Source organism: Hemibagrus wyckioides, linkage group LG04, assembly GCF_019097595.1.
Source record: "Hemibagrus wyckioides isolate EC202008001 linkage group LG04, SWU_Hwy_1.0, whole genome shotgun sequence".
NCBI classification, from domain to species: Eukaryota; Metazoa; Chordata; class Actinopteri; order Siluriformes; family Bagridae; genus Hemibagrus; species Hemibagrus wyckioides.
This window is the reverse complement of record NC_080713.1, coordinates 9,160,714-9,182,946: the sequence shown is the minus strand read 5'-3', so window position 1 is coordinate 9,182,946 and position 22,233 is coordinate 9,160,714. Positions and strand designations below refer to the sequence as shown.

Sequence of the window (22,233 nt, the reverse complement as noted above, 5' to 3'; positions counted from 1 at the left end):
CTATGTTAGCTGTACTCATGTTCGACATGCATGAATCGAAGAGGGCTTTGGCTGAATGTGTGTTATGATTACATCACACGACACGGCTAAAATCTGAGGAAAATCTTGGGTAAGTTTGAAAAATTGCAAACTTGCATAATCCTGAGGGACTGGTTATTGAAATATCAAGGCGAATACTTCACCACTGTAGAGACCTTGTGTCCTCAAGATCCTAGTCATGTCTTATACACACTTTCATTCTCACGCTAGCTTATATCTCAACCTTTCTATTAAAAGCGTTTTTTTTTCTATTCCACTGCATTCATTTCATTCAAATGTGTACATCAGTTCCATCTGGTTTATCAGAGGAACTTTCGCACAGTTTTCATACATCCAACATGACTTGAGCGTGGATTTTCAAATTACTGAATAAAGAAAACACTGAGCTTATACATGAGCTGTGACTCAAAACCACCGCACTAGGGTTTACAGTAGCCATATTACCACTGAACTATTCTACGCTGCATGTTTTAACTGCCGCAATGTAATACTATAGTTGTAGTTCCAATCAGTGCAAACATCCTCATGAGAAACGTAATATTTCTGTGTAAACTGTATGCAACAGTTGTTTAGTCTTTTTATTTAAGCCTACATTACTGATGAGCCTCCACACTTTGCGTAATCTGTGTGTTTTTAATGTACCCTGTGTCCACCATTTACGCCACCATCTCCACTAATTCTGAGCAGCTTTCATTTGGTGTAGATTTTGAAATATCATGCAGTTATATTGCGCATGCTTTTGTATTCCACCACAACCTGCACTACAGGCACTGGCCGGGGCTCAGTCTGATGGTCTGTAAAATTATTTTTTATTCGTTTGATGAGATGAGATCATTTTTTTCAGAAATCATGAAAATATGGGCTTGTTCTACTTCATGGAATCCTCAGATGCTCAGTAGAGGCCCCTAGTGGTCAATATACATGGGATATATGAACAAAGATATCTTTCTGATTATTGATGGATGCTATAATGCTATTACTGCCACTAAAAAAGTTGTTTTTTACATTGTATGGCCAAAAGTATTTGGACACATGACCATCACACCCATATGCCACAAATTTGAAAGCATGCAGTTGTCTAGAATGGCTTTGTATGCAGTAGTATTAGGATTTCCTTGAGTGGTACTTTGAGGTCTCCTCTGACAATGCCTTTGTGCTTTGTGCACAAAACAAAATTGGTTGGTGTGGATGAACTCGAGTGGCCTGCACAAACCTCCTGATGTCAAGCCCACTGAACAACTTTGGAATAAACTGGAAATGTCTTTGTCCTTGTAGACTGGATGAACTGTGCGCCAGTCCTTGTCTGACCGTACTTAGTATTCTTGTGGTTGAACAGCCACATTCCAAAATCTGGGATAAAGCATTCTCAGAAGATGGGAGGTTCTATTAAAACAGCAAAGGAGAAAATAATCTAGAATGGAATATTCAACATGTACTTACTGTATGGGTGTGATTGATCAGGGGAGTAGGCCATAGGCTTCTATGTCATTACTGGCTGAGTGATTAAATAAAAACAATACAAAAACTTTGATACAGAGCTTCACCTAAAACATTCCAGGTATAAAATCAGCATAGAATCAGTACACAATGTGCACAAAATGTCACTATGGCACAAACATATTAAGAGAAAATAGACTAGTACACACTGAAACGCATTGTGAGGACATTCTGAACACCTTGCGAACACCATGGCTCATAACGTGATGAGCAATTGCTTGAAGAGATGATCTGACTCTGGGATGATGGGAATATATATTTTGGAGAAGAGACTCTACATTCCGTTGGATTTGTAGTTATGTCGTATACATTTTATTTTCAGCAAATTTATTTTCAAGAAAAGAGGCATTTCTCCAAGAATGGAAATGACCACTGCCGAACATTTAGATTTCTTCTGAACTCTGCTCTACTCTCTGCTGCATTTTTCAAAGTTGCATCTCCATTAGTGATGATGTCATCAGTCATGGCACTTATTATCCACCGGTGTTTTGAATAAGAGCTGAGAGCAATGAGGGAGTCAGCCAGGTTGGAGCCATTCTCACTGCCCTTCATATTCGTGTAGTATGGGTTTGAAGTGCTTGGGGCATGGTTCGACTTAAGCTCTATTGAGTAGGTCAGAAGACACCACACTGTCCGCTACAGAGACTACCGCTCGGTTTTCGCTTTCCGTCCACACACAAACTGTATATACACAGGCAATTACACAAACGTCCATACAGTCATACTTTAATAACACGTAAGTGAACTTTTCTGTTACGTGGCTCATGTTGTATGCTGAAATGCAGAATTTTTTGTTTGTTTGTTTTTTGTGGGGGTGGGGGGTTATGATATAGTTGCCATTTTATGTGGAAACTGGAGACAGTGGATATGACTACTGATTTTGCATATTCAACTACTACATTGCATATTGCCCAACAAATTTGTCACGAATGCGTCACTGCATGTGTAACTACATTTTATATTTTATTTTCTACTTGAATTATAATCACAGTACATTTATTTTATACACATTCACTTTTTTGTGATTTTATTGTGCACTTTGAGTCTTGTGCTGCTCTTGTCTTCCCTGTTAGTCTTGTTGTGGCTGCTGTGACACCAAATATCTTGGGGATTAATGAACTCTACTCTAGTCTACTCTACTGTACTCTAGTCTACTCTACTGTACTGTACACTAGTTCACTCTAGTCAACTCTACTGTATTCTATACTAGTTTACTCTTCTCTAGTCTACTCTACTGTACTCTACACTAGTTTACTCTAGTCAACTCTACTGTATTCTTTACTAGTTTACTCTTCTCTAGTCTACTCTACTGTACTCTACACTAGTTTACTCTGGTCTACTCAACTGTGGTCTTCTCTAGTCTATTCTACTCCACTCTTCTCTACTCTAGTCTACTGTACTGTACTCGAGTCTACTTTACTGTACTGTACTATACTCTACACTAGTATACTCTACTTTGGTCTACTCTACTGTAGTCTTCTCTAGTCTATTGTCCTATATTCTCCTCTATTGTTTTCTACTGTTCTCTAGTCTATTCCACTCTATTGTTTACAAATTCCAGGCTTGTGCCAATATTAACGCTTCATATTCGGATAATTCTATAAGCATCCATTACAGCTTATCATAATGATATAGTATTTATGCATGTTGAAGTTTAGTAAAGAAAGTGTGAAATTAACAAAATAGAGCGTAATAATGAAGATCAAAATATGATTAACGAAGAACAAAATCCATACTCTCAAGGGGGAAGACCTTTCTTTGTCTCCTTGGGACATTTTAATTTTATACATTTAATGTATTTTACCTGAAATCATAAGGTTGAGGTAGCTTTTTGACTGGATGCATTTTTCCAGGTAAAATCTACCACCTCTCGGCGAAAAAAGGTGCAATGTAGTATGATATTGTGAGATGTCCATGTTGAATATCACAGCACACTATAATATCGTTATATAATTTAAGTAGTAAATTATAAATCACAGTGGGGCATTAGAGAGTTATTAAATGATTTATCTAAAAAATAATAATAATAATAAATGGCCAGCAATCACTATTTTTATTTGTTAACAGTAACAAGGTGTTTTTTAGCCATTTATAGTTACTTAGAATGTTACATAACATCCACAAAACAAGTTAGCCTACTGCTATGGTTGTCGTTGTAGAAGCTATAAAGCAGTAGTTCCTTTAGGCGCCTCTCTTTTTTCATTACAGTGAGGGCATTAATATGAATCTAGGACTTGACTTACAGTTGGCACTACTGCTTAAAAAATTCATCAATGCTTTCTGATCAATCAGAATTGAAATTTCACTGGTGCTGTGGTATATCTAATTAGCCTAACTAATTTAAAATCTGTCTTTATGTTGGAGGTTAATAGTCTATCAGAAAGATAATAAGGTACTAACTGATAATAAGGGTATGAGTTGCCTCAAGGCTATGTCTATCATATCATTTGTTAGAGAAGCTAGCGTAGTGTACCTTTAAAACTCATTTATCCTACATAATAAAACTTCAGGGGCCAGAGATGTGAGTTGAAGAGGATATTTAAACATGTATTGTTCTTACCCTGAAATGCAAACGTTTGCGTCACCTTCACAGTATCTGCATTATACAGAGAAATGTATATGATTAAATGGTTGCATATTGTGATGATGGTACTGGGTAATGCATTGCAATAACAGTATATGAATAGTCTTGCACTCTTATGAATGAATTGATGTTTATATATGAAAAAATGGTGAGTTAAGGCATATACTTATTATGAACCAATATGTACGATATTATACCATGTATATTGTGGTGTTTATTTAATTTTTCTGTATAGCATTGTCTGTAAATTAAATGTATAGAGTCATTATTTTATGTCTGTTATTATGAGGGACACCAGCAGCCAGAACCAAATTCCTTGTATGTGTAAAAAAATACTTGGTCAATAAACCTGTTACTGATGAGTCCAAGTATGTTAGTTTGTTAGTACTGATTAGTGATTATTATTAGTGCATCTTCCTATGTTCGATAAGGAGAGTCAGTGTAAATTAGTAACACAGCGCCATCCATTGATTGATCTTTGTGTATGCAGCTGTAATTGCATGTGACAGAATATATAAACAATTTGAAATGATGTGTTTCATATTCTTTAGAGATTGAAGGTGTGATGTTGAATGTTAGTGTTTATGCCCCACAAGAAGGTTGTGAGTTAGAGGAGAAAGAGAAATACTGGAGTGAATTAGATGAGGTGATTGAGAGAATTCCCATGGGTGAGAGAGTGGTGATAGGAGCAGATTTTAATGGACATGTTGGTGAGGGGAACACGGGTGATGAGGACAAGTTTGGAGTTAAAGAAAGGAACCTTGAAGGACAGATGGTAGTGGACTTTGTTAAGAGCATGGACATGGCTGTGGTTGATACTTATTTTCAGAAGAAGGAGGAGCATAGAGTAACTTACAAGAGTGGAGGTAGGAGAAATCTGAGAGAGATTAGTGACTGTAAAATGGTAGTGGGAGAGAGTGTAGCCAGACAGCATAGTATGGTGGTGTGTAGGATGACTTTGATGGTCTGTAAGAAAAAGATGTCAAAGACAGAGATGGAGAAGAAAACCAAGTGGTGGAAGCTGAAAAAGGAGGAATGTTGTGAGGAATTTAGACAGAAGTCAAGGCAGGCTCTGGGTGGCCAGGCAGTGCTGCCAGATGACTGGGAAACTACAGCAGAAGTGATCAGGGAGACAGGAAGAAAGGTGCTGGGTGTGTCATCTGGAAGGAGGAAAGAAGAAAAGGAGACTTGGTGGTGGAATGAGGAAGTTCAGGATGGTATTCAGAGGAAGAGGTTAGCTAAGAAGAAGTGGGACAGGACTGAAGAGAATAGACAGGAATAGAAGGAGTTACATATGACGAGTTGTACACTAGGTTAGACACTAGATTAGGTAGGCAGAGGGATCGAGAAGGGAAGGATGTGCTGCAAGTTAGAGTTATTAAGGATAAAGATGCAAAGGTGCTCACAAGTGGGAGAGAGTGCAGAGGAGATGGAAGGAGTACTTTGAAGAGCTGATGAATGAGGTAAATAAAAGGGAAAAAAGAGTAGAAGGGGTGAACTCTGTGGCACAGAAAGTAGATAAGATTAGAAAGGATGAAGTCAGGAAGGCTTTGAAGTTGATGAAAAGTGGAAAGACAGTTGGTCCTGACGACATCCCAGTGGAGGTCTGGAAATGTCTAGGAGAGGCGGCAGTGGAATTTTTAAGTAGTTTGTTTAACAGGGTTTTAGAGAGTGAGAAGATGCCCGAGGAATGGAGAAGTGTATTAGTGCCGATCTTTAAGAATAAGGGTGACATGCAGAGTTGCAGCAACTATAGGGGGATAAAGTTGATGAGCCATACAATGAAGCTATGGAAAAGAGTAGTGGAAGCTAGGTTAAGGAAGGTAGTGGAAATTTGTGAGCAGCAGTATGGCTTCATGCCCAGAAAGAGCACAACAGATGCAATTTTTGCTCTGAGAATTTTGATGGAGAAGTATAGGGATGGTCAGAGAGAGTTGCACTGTGTGTTTGTAGACTTGGAGAAAGCATATGACAGAAGAGCTGTGGTACTGTATGAGGAAGTCAGGAGTAGCAGAGACGCATGTCAGAGTGGTGCAGGACATGTTGGACAGGATTAGGAACGAGTACATCAGAGGGCCAGCTCGTGTTGGACATTTGGGGGACAAAGTTAGGGAGGCCAGATTAAGATGGTTTGGACATGTTCAGAGGAGGGAGAGTGAGTATATAGGTAGGAGAATGTTGGACATGGAGCTGCCAGGCAGGAGGAAAGTGTTGAGGATGCAGAAGATAGGGATAGGTGGAGAGATGATTCGCTTTGGTGACCCCTGAAGGGAAAAGCCGAAAGAAGAAGTATGTTTCATATTCTTTCTTATAGAACATGTTTGATTTGGTTTACCTCTGTGTGTTTATTACATTGTTATTACATGTCCTTCAGGTGGTAGTTATTCACGTATAAATTCAGAAGACTCATGTAGTAGTTAAGCTTAGCTCTTCATTAGTTCATGATTAGTACATGCCTTCACTCATTTTAATTTTAAAGTTTTAATTCAGGTATTATTTTAGGATTATTCATGTAATGCTATGCATATTTGTGATTCCTGTAAGAATTTATTTTCTCAGCAGCAACTTGATGCCATGTAAGAAAAGTCACCATGCCATAAAATGACTTGAAAATCCTATAACTAATACGATGGATGTTCAGGTAGAAAGGATGAGCGGGAAGTGGAGGTGGTGTTTAATAATGCATTGAGTAGAAAATGGCACCATTTGAATCAAAGCTGTGTGTGTGTGTGTGTGTGTGTGTGCGCGTGCCCTTTTCACACTTATGCACTGAATTTGGGACCAGCAGTAGGATCTATTTTTTCCTCATTACTTAACCTTATTACTCAAGGAGGCATTTATTTAAAACTGAGACAAATCCATTTTTAGCCCTGTGAGAAATCTTAAACTGAAATCTGTGACTCCCTGACTGGTGCAACAGAACAGTGCTCAACCTGTCATCAGGACAGTATGAGTTTGAATATAGATGGTGCCAAAGCCTTCCAAAACAGCAAAATTGATTGTGCTCTGCTTTCAGAGTGGTTATTGATGGCATATTTTCAGTCATAGCATCACTAATCACAAGCGTCTGTGACCTCATGTATGCAAAAGAGAGCTCTTTATCCCAAGGGTGTTATACTGCACTGTTATACCCTGCAAAAGTTTGAAAGGAGAATCCCTGTTTCTCTCATGGAAGAAGGAAGCCATCATGTTTACAACCGTGACACTGAGCACTTATGAGAATCAGCTAAATGCTGGATTTTTCTTAAATAAACAATCTATGCTTGCACGCTGGTCTGTTTTGGTAGGACATCGACTTATAGATACCTTCTTGGGTTGGCCTTGTCTAATATAAGGTGCTATTGTTTCCAGACCTTGTGCCATCAGTCTGAAGGTGTGTCTACATATGACTAGACAAGTGTTCACTTTTGCTAAATGAACAAATAAAACACTGGGCCTCATTTGTCAATCTTGTCATAAAGTTGTAACAGCCTTGTTCATGTCGCAGCTGATTTCAATTTAGTCACGCCCACAAAACTCCATAAAAGGCAAAGTTCACAGAAAGCTAAAAAAAAGACAAATAACGACTAAGTATAAAAGATGCTAAATCATTCAGTACAGCTTGTCCATTGCAGCTAAAATCTGTTTAAATCTGTTTGTGTAATTGAAATAAAACGAGCGATTCAAACTTCACAGCAATAATCTATATTTAATGCTGCAGCCAATTATATGAGTCACACCAATTATACGATTTGATGTCAGACCGAAGATTCAGATTTGTGAGTCTCATTATATCTAAATTTAGACAAACTCAGGACATGAATATCTTTTTATATTTTTATGAATGTTACATTTCTTGTTAAAAATCAGTGGTACAGACATTTGGGACCACAAACAAGTTTCTTGAACTGAACATGACTGTCTTGAAGAGTGACATAAATGAGGACCTAAAATTTTGGCTTGTGAAATTCTGGGAAATGTCGTCCGTCCCTGATAACTCTCTTCTGTGTCCTTTCTCAGTTTTCCAAAGAGGTGCTGGCTAACATTTACTCGGCGTACATCGACAACTTCTTGAATGCCAAAGACGCAGTGAGGATCGCTAAAGAAGCTAAACCTGCTTTCATGAAGTTTTTGGAGGTAAGTTTTTCAGCATGTGTGTATCCGTGTGTTTATTCCTGTAGGTTTCATGGTTGAGTCGGACATCCCTGCATGTTGAGTCATAGGGGCCTGTACATGTCCGACACCAAATGATGTAATTCGACTATTTGATGATGTGCACTACACAAAAATAAAATTGAAAAAGGGCAGAGGTTTAACTTTTAAAATGGCTGATGTCTATATAGGAACACTAACTAGACATGAATTGTACAGTGGATTGAGACAAAGCCAATGGATTAGGAAAAGAAATCCACTGGGGCTATACTAAATGAAATGCTTTTCAACCCTCTACTCAGTGTTCATGTTGTGTTATTCTTGGTGGCTAAAGGAATGAGTTGTTACCCACAATGCACCGCAAGTGTCCGCTTTAGCTGCGAGGAATGGCCGTGAGCCAGCAGATTCAGTCACACTGAAGTGAATGTGTAATGGAATGAAATGGGCTGGGTTTCACAGAAATGTGTTGTCGTTGCGAGATCATGACCTGATGAACTTGACACTGCCTCAGCTGTCCGTAGCCAGGAGTCCAGGAGCGCAACGTCAGTCATGCTGTCTGCGTAGGAAAGATGAAGTATGGCATTACTCTCTCCCTTATCAATCAGAGAAACGCTAACCAATCGCGAGTGATCACATATGTGGAAGAGTAAAGTACTTTCATCGGAGTGTTACTCTGGACTGTGATGCAGCCTGAGCAGCTGATTGAATAGATGAATTCACATGTCTCATAGGAAGCACATCTTAAGGCGCAGTTGCACTACACTTTTCATTCCACTTTCAGGAAACCCAAGCTCAATTCGATCAAGTTCCAAAGACTAAGTTTGGTGTAGACTGATATTCGAATTCTGATCATGTGAAGATAGAATAAAAGATTGACCAATACTGTCCTGATGTGACCTCCGAAGACGGAGAAAGTACTGATTATAGCAGTATAGGTTATAGCACCATCCAATTTTGTACAACACAACATTAAAAGAATAAACTCGCTGCATGAGTTTTAAGTATTGTTTGTTTTAGATCCATCCACACTCTCGAGTTTGTTAAATCTCCATCACTGAGAAAGTAAATATCATAAAGGCTTGATCACTAAGTTAGCTGGTTTTTAGCAAGGTTAAAATAAATGTAAAACCCCCAAATGCTTTGTTGTGTGATGTTTTCAGTTGCAGCTAGTATTTGCAGTGTTCTCTGAAGAATTTTGTAGCAGGGGTGTCTGATCCTATATGCAAATGGCTGGTGTGGGCACAGGTTTTCAGTCCAATCAAGAGGGTTCACACCTGATTACACCTGTTTAATTGGTTGATCTTGGCTTTCAGTAGACTCCGGTGTGGCTTCAGCTTGATTGGAATGAAAATCTGCACCCATATTGGCCCTTTTCAGATAAGACAAGACACCCCTGCTGCATATAGCAATAGTTTGACTACCTGTGCTCAGTGTTTGGAATGACACTTTTTCTAGATACCAAAAGTTTGTCTGTTCTTTTGTTTGTAAGGGTCACATCGCTTGAGTTTTGTTGCAGAATTCAGTATAGTAAGCACACAGGCAAAGCTGGTCTCAACATCACAGTCCTGGTTGGTCCTGTGTAACTGAATCATTGATTCTGCTGCCACCTAGTGGTCGTGTCTGAAACCAGCTCAATTAACATTCATGGAATTAGCAAAGAGGATATTTACATTACATTTATGTTTAGTCATGTAGTATAATTTTATAATTACAACAATACTTTTATTACAAATTGACAGTTTTATTACAGTTGAGCTGGAATCTCTCTCTCACTCATCCTTACTTTCTTTCTTTCTCTCTTTCTCTCTCTCTCTCACACAGCAAAGTATGCGAGAGAATAAAGAGAAACAAGCTCTGGGTGATCTGATGATCAAACCTGTGCAGCGTATCCCGCGCTACGAGCTGTTAGTCAAAGTGAGTATTCAAGTTTTCTTTTCATCCTTTAAGTCATCGCTCATTATTTTTCACATGTTCTGTATCCGGTACAGTCCGTGAAACATGTTTATGTGTATGTTATTGAAGTTTATTGTCTGTGTGGGGGGGTTAGGATTTGCTGAAACACACTCCCGAAGATCACCCAGACCATGCGCACCTGCTGGATGCTCAGAAGAACATAAAGCGGTTGGCTGAGAGGATCAATAAGGGACGGCGTAACGCGGAGGAGGTGGAGCGAGAGACACGGGTCATGCAGGAGATCGAGGCACACATAGAGGGGGTGGAGCATGTAAGACAAACATTTATCAGATGAGTTGTGGCTTTCTCTGTAATGGTGAAATGATACACTTCGATAATTAAACGCTTTACAGTGTTAATGGAATGAGGACAAAAAAGAAAAATCAATATTCCAGTTATGAGTCTGGTTTTGGTTTTGAGATGGAAGTTGTAGCTATTTAAATTTAATGCTGTGCAATCTTAATATTATAAAGTGGGATTGTATTATATATATTTACTTAGCTTTTTGACCTAGCTAGCTTACTTAGTTGCTTGGTTACTTACCACTGGCTAATTACTAACAACTTACTAAATTACTAACTCTTTTAACTCTTTCCTAACCTCTTTACTTTACTTAAATTATTTACCCATCTTCCTACCTAGCCTCCTTTACTTACTTTACCCTACTTACCCTACCCTGCTTACATTACTTAAATTATTTACCCATCTTCCTACCTAGCCTCCTTTACTTACTTTACCCTACTTACCCTACCCTGCTTACATTACTTAAATTATTTACCCATCTTCCTACCTAGCCTCCTTTACTTACTTTACCCTACTTACCCTACCCTGCTTACATTACTTGAATTATTTACCTAAATTAATTGTTAAACTTTCTTTACTTACTTAGGTAAATAATTTAAATATCTTATAGTCCTACCTAAACTTTTTTTGCTTTACTTAATTAAAAACACTTACCTAACATATTTACTTCAGTAAGTAAAGGTAGCTGAAGGTAAACTCTACCTGACTTAGTTAAATAACTTAAGTTTAATTAAGTTAATGAATGTTCTTTACATGCTATTTACGTAAATTACTTATCTTACTTACTTACTTGCTTACTTTACTTTCTTGATGGATAAACCACTTAATATCATCAGTGATGATAACATCACAAGAAAAGTATATTTCCAGCTATGGCATATCACTTAATATATAAGATATAATAAGATATATATATATATATATATATATATATAAGATGTGCAGTTGTAAGAAGATACTATAATATACAATGGACTAGGAATTAATTTCCCAATCATCACTTAGTTTAATTATTACTTTATCTAATCAACTAATCATTTACACTTTAATCTCTTATCATTCATGATTATACTATACAGTAATGTTTATATTATTGTTATTAATGTTTAATTCAATACCTGAGCTATCACTTATTTATGTGTTCTCAGATCCTGAATCCTCAGAGGAAATTCCTGAGACAGGAAATGGTGATGGAGGCGGTAAGCAAGCAAGAGAGAAAAATTCCTTGGAAAAGCTATTCGTAGGAAATAATTGTTTGATAAGAGACTCAAAGATTTAAATGTTCTCTCTCTGTGCTTCTCTATTTCTGTCTCTCTCTGTCTCTTTCTCTTTCTCTTTCTTTCTGTGTAGAAATCAGTCGGAGGGAAGAAGGATCGCTCTCTCTTTCTGTTCAGTGATTTGCTGATCTGTACGACTCTGAAGAGGAAGTCGGGCTCTTTACGCCGGAGTTCCATGAGTCTGTACGTTGCCCGTAAACTTACAAGCTGTATTTCAAACTCTTGTGTTTGTTACAAACCAAAAAAGGGCAAAAACATAAAAGAACATGTAAATCTGTCTGCAGCACAGATCTAAGCAACATGTACTGATTTCTTTAAAAGCATCAAATACATCAATCCAAACATTCTTTCATTTTGTACCAAAGAACATGACTGTGAATAATTTGCACTTATTTTAGCATTTAATATAACCCTGACAAATGAATTTATACCTGCCTTTATTTCTAGCCTATATATATTAATAGCTTATCTATGAATTTAAATTAATCATAAAATAACTCAACTAAATATTTTTTTTTTATAAAATCAATTATCACGTATTTTTACTTATAACACAACCATCTTGTCAGGAGCAAATCTGAATTTGATAGCTTTTACATTACATTGGGTGCCTGTAGCAACCTCTAGTGTTTATTCAAGGTACTACACCTAGACGGGTATTTTTTTTTCCCAACCAGTAAATAAATCTGTTTTGTTTTAAGGATTATTATACATGACACGTGTAGTTCTCATCCTAGGACACACCACAAAATAGAATATTAAAAAAAAAAAATTAGTCAAATTTATATTTTGAATTCAATTTTTTACCTGACTCTTTTAGACAGCCTTTTAAAATATGGTGCCTACAAACATAAATTCAGATAAACACAGAAGGAGAGAAATAGTTAGAAGCGGGATCGTCAATACGACGCAAGTAGTGACACATAATTGTAAAATATATTCATGCACAAAAAGAATGAATGAATGAATAATAATTTATTTTGGATGGAGTATATTCCCCAACTCTGAGCCACATCTCAAATATGAAGGCTGATTCTGATTTACAGTAATGTTAAATACATTTTGAGTTTATTATTAGTTTATTAGTTACCACGTTGGGTTCACTGAATAGGGATTAGTGGATCTGTTCTGAGCACCTCATTAAGAGGGCTTCATAAATGAATAAATGCCCCCAAGTGTTTTGTAGTATGTAATAATGTACTTATTAGTTGAATACATTACATAACATTGCATATATTATATGCAAGTACTTCACTGTTATGACTGTAGTTTTAAACCCTAGGCTTGAAGCTTAACCACTGAACTCTAACCCTCAATCCACTCCAGAATCATAAATCCACACTTTCAGCTAAAGTGTAACAGACAGAACAGGGGTGTTAAAACTTTTCAACTCCAACTGAGGCAGAGTTTAAACTCAAACACTGAGGCAAGTGTTTTTCAATAATATTACTGATAATCTATTACACTTAATCTATTAACTTCTATATCTGTCTGTTAATCTATCAACTTCTAATCTATAAATAACTAGCTAAAAATTCATCCACGCTGTATGATAATGTACAGTTAAACTCCTGCCATATTGTTGCGTTTATTACCTAATATAAATATATATTCTTTAATATATTCTTTGTGCACAATTTACTTGTTGAAGATTAATAATTGTACTTTTTTGGGAACAGTGGTAGCTCCATGGTTAAGATGTGTATAAGAAGACTAATGCTCAAAAAAAGCATTGTTAATTTGCCACTCTTAGGTCCTTGGGCAAAGCTCGTAACCCTCAAGTTGTATAAATTAGATAAATGTAAGTCGCTCTGAATAAGAGCATCTGCCAAATGAGGTAAATGTAAATAAGTACAGTGGGTCACAGATTTAGGTTTTAAGTGTTTACCCTCAGAGGAAAGATATGTGAGTTGGAAGAGGTCATGTTGTCTCATGAGTGGGAATTGGGCATGACTATATTAGGGAGAAATTAAAAAATATAATTAAAGTTTCAGCAAATTAAGCCACAAACAATGAAATTGTTTGCTAAACTGATATCACCTTGTCGGTGTGATTGAGGTCATGTTTCTCTCTCTTTCTGCAGCTGTTTCAAAAGTTGTTTCAGAAATGTCTGATGCATTCTGGTCCGTAATTGTGAAAGCCAACCTAAATTATTATTTTTTTTATTAACCGATTTCAGATATTCAGCTGCTAGTGTCATTGACACCTCCAGTAAATATAAGTTCCTGTGGAAACTGCCCTTGGAGGATATTGAGTTAGTGAAAGGTAAGATGTCTGACTCTATGAACTGATTCACAGAAGTTTAGCAGAAGAGCTTTTTTGTTTTATTCTGAATCGTTTACTTTCTGCAGGCTCGAATCAGGCCACCAACAGGGATACAATCCAGAAAGCCATCAGCCGTCTGGACGAGGACCTCAGTACCCTCGGGCAAATCAGCAAGCTGTCAGAGACACTCAGTTTTCCTCACCAGGTCAGTTACATATAAGTTTGCACAAGACACAACAATGTGCAAACACACAAGCATAACGATTCCCTGAATTATTGTTCCATATTTTAAAGACTGCACCAGAATACAGAAAATGAATCAATATTTTATGCAAAATATTAGTTGCATTAATTGACTTACACTTTTTATAGAGTATGTTTATTTCTTACTTAATGTCCACTTCCAACAGTAAAAATATGGCTCTCCATGTAGCTGTAGCTGCAGAGGTGAAGCTGGGTTCAACATTTTTATGGCTCCACATGCTGCATGGCATTCAATCAGGCCAGGAGTATATATCAGCTGAGCCGGAAGACCTTTTATCACATCATCTACTGTATTATTTGAAATAATGATTCTTCAAAAATCTAAAACTTAAATAGCATATTCAGTGCTCTCGAGCTAGTTAGCCATGTGGATGGCGATCAGTTTCATTGATATCGATACATGCTTCCTTTATAAGCTTTTTAAAATAACAATATGGAATAGCAAACATTTTATCACAATGTGGCTGTTTTCCTGGTTTCCTTAAGAATCCAAATAACCAACCATATTAATGTTGTTGAAACGACATACATCATAATCCCTGAAACTGGATAGTTAAAGTCAAAGGAACAGTTCTGATCCTTTCTGTGAGTCAGCAGCCTAAGATTGCTGTTTTTAGATGACGTGAGTGGAACCCAATGGAGCCTACTTCAGGGTTCTTCGTGTTGTGTGTTCTGCGTTGCTGTACTGCTCACTGTGGTTGTAAATTATGAGCCAGTATAGCCTTCTGTCAGGCCAAACTGGTCTTGATAATGTTGTCTGAATTAATTTCAGAGGCATTTCTGCCACATGGTTGACTGATTTAGATAATTGTACGAATGAGCTCCCAATAAAGTGACCAGACTGTTGAGGGCGTATGTACCAATTATGGTAACTAAACAGTTATCAATATTGCTTTGATGCACAATTTGGATCACCGTTAGAGAGCAAAAAGGTGCAGAAAATTGTCTAGTAACTAATTCATATTCTAGCATTACAATTACCTACAGGAATGACCTACAAACTTCTCTTTGTGCACCCTGTCAGCCTTATATGATAAGATAAATTCTCTGTACTTTCTTTTCATTAATGTGCATTAACAAGGACATCTTGTCTAATCTCTCTCGCTCTTCTACCAGAGTCTGGATGATGTGATAAAGGACCTGATGGCGTCAGTTCACAGAGAATTAGCAGAGAAGCAGTCCCTGGCATTCAGCATGACCTTCCTACCCACTAAACTGGAGCTGAGCGCGGCGTCTGTAGACAGCACGTTCATCTTCGAGTTCAGCAGTCCAGACGCACGCAGCAACTTCGAGCAGGCTTTTGAGGAGGCCAAAAAAAAGCTTGGTAATCACACAGTTATATTCAAACAAGAATCACCAATCATTATTTACATAAAGTACAGACTACACATTACAAAATCAGAACGATTTACACTTGCATTAGATTTTACATGACAGACATACCGCATACATACTACAGAGCGACGAATTAAAGGAAAACTAGTGGATGTGAGCTTTTACAGGCATGATTTTATTACACACTGCAAATCAGTACACTGAAACATTTCTATACTGATGGGAGTGGACTCTTCCAGGATGACCCCACTCCCATTCACATGGCATAAAGGCTTACTGAATGCATTAATGAGTATGTAAATGAGGTAATATGCTATGGTCTTCATAAATGAAGAATTGGGTTTTTATCCCTCTAGTACAGTTCTAGTACGATCTATACCAGAGTGCACTGAAGCTGTTTTTGTGGCCTATTATGGCCCAACAGCTTAATAAGGAACTTGTTGAGTTTTCCTTTAGTTTGTCACACACGTGTAGGTGTACATAGAAAGTTTTCTACATATTCCTCTCATCAAGTGAAAGGCGTGTGTGTGTGTGCAATTTTATGACCATCCTGTTGGACATCACGCCCCTCCTCTCCACAGCTATGAACAAAGACGAGTGGGACCCTGAGTTCCTAAAAGCCATCCCCATCATGAAGACCCGCAGCGGCATGCAGTTCTCCTGCGCCTCACCGAGCCACAGCAGCCCGGAGAACGTGTGTGAGGTGTGGGTGTGCAATAGTGACGGCTACGTAGGCCAAGTGTGCGTGCTGAGCATCAGGGCCGAGCCCACTGTGGAGGCCTGTATTGCCGTCTGCTCCGCACGGATCATCTGCATCGCAGCCGTGCCCGGACTCAAGAGCAGGTCTGGTTACGCATAACTCGTAGCATGTTGATTTAATGATACAGATACAGTAAATTCACTCTGTTGCTAGACTTATGTCTGGTTTTAAAGTATCAGCAATTCATTCTTAATTATTAAATATTGTTTTTCTTTTATCTCTACTTTCTTCTCACTACATATCTCCATAATCATATGTTTAAAAAGTCATAAGGTTGCTTTAGGCGTCAGATAGCTTCAGTAAGTCTAAATATAATTCCTTAATTAAAGCTTATATGACCGTTAGAATGTAACCCAATCCCCATCACTGTAATCTAGCTGTTGCTTGTATTTATCAGGTTTGTATTGTGAAAGTGAAGGATTAGCATTCAGCAAGTTATTATTGTGTTAGCTAACACTTGAGAGATTAGGAGTAAAGCTCTTAGTTAGCCTTTGCTAATGGTTTCTCATATTCCCTGATTCCTTGGTGAAAGTGGCCCTAAATTATAATGAGTAACTAAAATCTTTCTTGAACTATTTTGCATTAGCATTCGGCTAGTTATTATCATGCTAGCTAACACTTCAGAGATCAGAGGTAAAGTTCATGTTAGACTTAGCTAACATTTTCTCACATTCCTTCGTTTCTTTTTACAGTAGAAATCAACAAGTCAGTATAATCTAACTGAGCTGCATTGAGTGCTGCTGATGTCTGCAACATTATGCTGTGTTTTTGGTGAACTAGAATGAAATTGATTATTAGCTAGGCAGTTTGTTGTTCTTGGTTTTGCAACTGAGCGATAACAGTAAAATAAAATGAGACAAAAGCCTGGTTTGCACAAACCTTAATTGCACAAACTGTACTATTGTGTATGTGTATATAATTAGAACTTTCACTTAAGAGGGTTTTTCCCCTTGAAAGAAGTTACTACAGTCTACTGTAGTGTTTAGCTTATCATCCTTCTAAAGTGAGAAATGAAATTGCACTGCTGGAAGAAAATTCCCATTTTCTTTGTATTTAGATTCATTGTAACTCTAGGAGCTTTTTGCGACCGAGATCTCACTCTTGTTTTGCTCAAACCTTGTAGAAATAAATGAATAAATACAAACAGAGCAAATATGTTTTATGTTACATGATATTTGACACTGTTATTATGTTGTTGTTTTCCTCAGGGAGCGTGTTGAAGCAAGGCACTCTGCCCCTGCGGCGCCGCCGGAGTCTGAGTCACCACCCACTCCTTCTGTCCAACCTCAGCTCCACATCTCCATCTCTCGCTCCTCTCCAGAGCTCAGTGATCCTCCTGCTCCCACAGCACCTGAACTAGGGCCCTTCGAAAGTGATGACTCGGATGACGAAGACTCACCGAGCCCCTCGTCCACGCTGCAGAGCCAAGCCTCACATTCCACCATTTCGTCCAGCTACGGCAGTGAGTCCTGCTCATTCATGCAGTTCCCACACTTTTTCTTAATATATACATACATATAGTAACAATGGCGTTAACTCTTCCATGTTAATCTGAGACACAAGCCCATAAGGTGTGGGGTTTTGTGAGTTTCTGCATGTGGAAGATGGCAACATGCAAGTATTTGTACCTGAGAGCTAGTTAATGAGTTTTTTATAATTAAATGTACAAATTGGGGGAAAATCATAAAAATTGTGATGAGATGTTTAGGCTTGAAATACATTCTAAGGTGTCTGTACAAATCAATGTTACTGGTCATACTGAGATATGCGATGGCTGTAGCTATGTAAACTGTGGATCTGTAGCCTCTTGGAAAGTACCAGAATTACGGCGCACCCTAGGAGACATCACATACAAGCTTAAGCTTCCTTACATTGGTACAGTCGTTAGTTTTTTCCTATCGTTCATTTACACTTACCTAAATTCAGATGGTTGCTAGAGAGGCAGAGAGATATACTGGACATCCATTAAAGACTGTGGTGTAAAAGGGCCATGGTGCTGCCTCAGTTATTTATGCTCGGTTGGGGTGAATGAGTTCAGCAAGTCTGCACAAATATAACTGCACTGAGCAAGCAGCATTAGCCTTGGTGGTCTTGCCCTGTGATTAAACCAGTGTAGTATAGAAGCAGAGGGTTTAAATTTGGATTTTTAAATGCACTGGGTATAAAGGAGTCTACACAGCCCTGTTTAAATTGCAGGGTTTTTTGATGTAAAAAAAATGAAACGATATACTTCTTGCAAGATATACTACTGCACTAAATGACTTTGGTTTTAGATCTACCTATACCAGTATTTTCCAATACTACTCCAGGGCTGGGTGACTACACACTTAACCTCATCAAAGCATTCTGTTTATTAGCTCATGATAAGAAAGAGCCTAAATATATGTAATTAAAATGAGGTCATGTCGTTTAGAAGCATTGACTTCTTCTTGGTATGTTTATGTAGGGAAGAAAGAATACAGCGTAGATGCTAACATGAAGCAGTGATTGCAATTCAACTGCAGTTTGATGAATTAAAATGAACACATTTACAATATCAAGAGAAATAGTCAGTGATTGTTATGATAAAAAAGGGGAGGTTTAGGGAGCTATAATAACTTTTAAGAAAAGTCTAGTGATGTTGGTTTTGTTATTTTTTTTTTTTTTATTTAAATCCAAGTTATATAACAGAGAGCAAACATGTTTTAGGTATAACAAAATAAAACACACCCACCCTCTAAACCAAACCCGTTCCAACCCCCACATACGCTTAGATCATTTTTAATTTGATAAGCAAATGGTTTTATTAACTGCAGGTTTTTATGACTATGTGACTGTAGTTTCTCAATTGTGTATCTCAAAGTCTCAAAGTTTTTCCACAAGATGTATCCATAACTCTAATCGTGTGCATTTGTTTGCCACCACTTTAGATGATGAGGGAGCAGGCTGTAAGGACATGGCCCCTGAGACTACCAGTTCAGAGGAGGAGCAGGAGTTCTCCAGCGGGTTTGGGCCACAGCGACTAAGCGTTGATAGTCCAATGGATGGTCGCGCCATGCGCAGATCCAGCCGAGGCTCCTTCACCCGCGCCAGCCTGGAGGACCTGCTGAGCATCGACCCGGAGGCCCACCAGAGCTCAGTGTGGCTGGGCACCGAGGATGGCTGGTGGGTGGCTGCTTGCTGTATTGATAAATGCATGTAGTGTGAAACCAGACCAAGTAGGGGCTGCCAATTCCCATCCACCAGCCAGCTCTCTCTCCCTGTCAAACCAACCAGGAACGAGAAGGCTAACATCACTGCATATATATATATATATATAAAATCCAGCAGTGTATATATTCATCATATCCTATGAGATTAAAAACAGTATGTGCACTTGGTGGTCACCTTGATAGTTGGTAGTCACTGTGCCAAGTCACTCCATGTTTGAATAAAGTTCAACTGTTTTCAACTTTACTGGATCTCTGGACACTGGTTACCGTGACTATCTGCCCTCTTCCACATACTTGACCTCATAGATGCCCACAAATCACTGTAGTTCATATGAACAGGGCATGCCAGCCAAAACAGCATGGACAATTTTGTTTACACAGATGGCTATGAGGATTTCTGTTGCACTACTTGGGACCCCATCCTATGCTCTTTAAAAACAAAAATGAAGGAATCCTTGTGTCTTATTCATTATTTTATTATTTTAAATAGCATATAGAAAGTTGGGGATGGTGGGTGTCTTTCTTTCCATCTCAGACTGTAGAAGAGTACAAACTCTTCTTTTCTGTTCTCACCTTAAATGATTCTAGTTTGGCCTTGTTGAACCCTCCCATCATCTTCCGCACCTCACAATTCACTTCATCTTGCATGGGCCTGTTACTCTGTGACGCACTGCTCTATAAAGATTAGTGTCTTAATCACAGTTCTTCAGAGTTTCCCTTTTGTTCTCATTTTTCATGCTGTCACCTGATGTTTGAGGATTTTCTATGCTCTTAGCTTTAAAGTTGTCTTCAACTATTGGATCATGTTTTCTATAATTAACCCCTTAGGGAGAATCATTTATGTTCGTTTAAAGGAAATTGAAAGAATTGCCCCAAAGCAGTTTTCCAAATTCTTTTTTTCCCTTATATTAATGCTCTTGTTCGAATACATTATTGTTTCTATAGTAACAGCTCATTCACAGAGACTTAATATATATATAAAAACATAAATACATGTAGAAAAATATTTTCAGAAAATAAATAAGAGTTGCCAGTGCCAGAGTTTTCTATCAATCTGTAAGTTTTTCACCACGGGAAAGTCTTCAGGACAACATCTCTCTCTCTCTCTCTCTCTCTCTCTCTCTCTCTCTCGCTCGCTCTCTCTCCATCTTGTTTCTCTCAATTCTCAAGTAAAGGAGCTTGTGCATTTTTTCAGTTTTGCAGCATAATAATGAAAATATGAAAATATCTAAAATGTTTCTTGTGTTTTCAGCATCCATGTTTACCAATCATCAGACAACATCAGGAACAGGAAGAACAGCATGAAGATGCAGCACTCGGCCTCCATCTTGTGCATCCTGTAAGTAATCCCGGCTGTTTTCTTTTCTCTGTTACTGTTTCTTCTTTTACGGATTTTTAATTCTTCATTCTGTCTGTCTCATTTGGAAAGGTATCTCGACAACAAAGTCTTTGTGTCCCTTGCTAATGGTGAAGTGATTGTGTATCAGAGGGAAGCAGGTAAGATCTTTTCACTTATCAGTACATACTGCACACATGATTTATTCCAAATGCATCTATTAAAGTCCACTAAAAAGACCAAAGTTATTACTTTCCCATGCATCAAAATTAACCAGGAAGTGTATTATTCAAGAAGACCTCATTTACAAATTGAGATGAATTTATTTTCAGTCAAATTGTGCAAAATGTCATGCCATCATCTACATAAGGAATTAGATAGGTGATGCATGTTGTCATGTGAAGACCTTTATATCACAGATTAGCCTCATCAGAGCTTTTCACACTTGAAATAGTTAACCCTGTGTCATTTTTAACCCTGGGCAAACAGAATACTGGGTTCTTTTTTACGATTTACATTGCACATACTTTAGCCAGGGTTAACCATTAATTCTAGCTATTCATAATCTGGTTCAGGGGTGCTAAGGGACTACATTAACAGATGACATTCTTACTCATGTAATCTGTAATCAGTATAAAATGCATTTCCTCAGTAATCAAATAGTGAATGTTAAGAAATAAATGATTTAATTTAATAAGTACAAGGAAAAAGATGTAGTTGCTTTTTTGCACCTGCTTATATTTTACTTAAAAAATACAGTCAATTTCTCTCTCTCTCTCTCTCTCTCTCTCTCACACACACACACACACACAGGGAGTTTCTGGGATCCTCAGAGTTCTCAGACTTTGTGTTTGGGTTCTCCGAGTGGTCCTGTCACTAAAATGGTCCCAGTGGCTGGGAAGCTGTGGTGTGGCTGTCAGAACCGGATTCTCATCATCAACACCAGCACTTTAACACAAGAGGTAAGTGAGTGACGCACCATATCCCTATGTCTGCTGATAGAAATGTTTGGAATTTATTTCCTATTTGTCTGATTTATTGCATTGGTTCAAAATGATTTTCACGTCTGTCTGTCACTGTGAGACCAGAAAAGCATAACTGCCTTCTCTTTTGTCAAATGCTAGGCTGAGTGAGAACTGCTAGCTGTTTTTGAAAGTAGATGTGAAGTGTATATGATTGTATTACGGAAAGAAAATTAAATAAAAAAAAGTTAAAGTACTCCATTTCTTAGCTTGTTTTATATAAAATATTTAATGATTAGCCTAAAGCAGTGTACATATAAACTGTATGTATTTACA

General features: G+C 37.9%; 1 protein-coding gene across 2 annotated transcripts in view; it reads left to right on the top strand.

Annotated features, from left to right (window-relative positions):
- Positions 1-22,233, top strand: part of LOC131351899 (rho guanine nucleotide exchange factor 17-like) — a 110,275-nt gene that overhangs the window by 79,328 nt on the left and 8,714 nt on the right. For both annotated transcript variants that reach the window (XM_058387611.1, XM_058387610.1), the window contains 14 exons: positions 8,120-8,236; positions 10,073-10,165; positions 10,299-10,475; positions 11,656-11,706; positions 11,858-11,967; positions 13,964-14,049; positions 14,136-14,254; positions 15,430-15,637; positions 16,230-16,491; positions 17,617-17,870; positions 19,318-19,552; positions 20,852-20,938; positions 21,029-21,096; positions 21,749-21,897. In XM_058387611.1, coding sequence (XP_058243594.1) covers positions 8,120-8,236; positions 10,073-10,165; positions 10,299-10,475; positions 11,656-11,706; positions 11,858-11,967; positions 13,964-14,049; positions 14,136-14,254; positions 15,430-15,637; positions 16,230-16,491; positions 17,617-17,870; positions 19,318-19,552; positions 20,852-20,938; positions 21,029-21,096; positions 21,749-21,897 — 2,016 coding nt within the window. The remainder of the gene's footprint in view (positions 1-8,119; positions 8,237-10,072; positions 10,166-10,298; positions 10,476-11,655; positions 11,707-11,857; positions 11,968-13,963; positions 14,050-14,135; positions 14,255-15,429; positions 15,638-16,229; positions 16,492-17,616; positions 17,871-19,317; positions 19,553-20,851; positions 20,939-21,028; positions 21,097-21,748; positions 21,898-22,233) is intronic.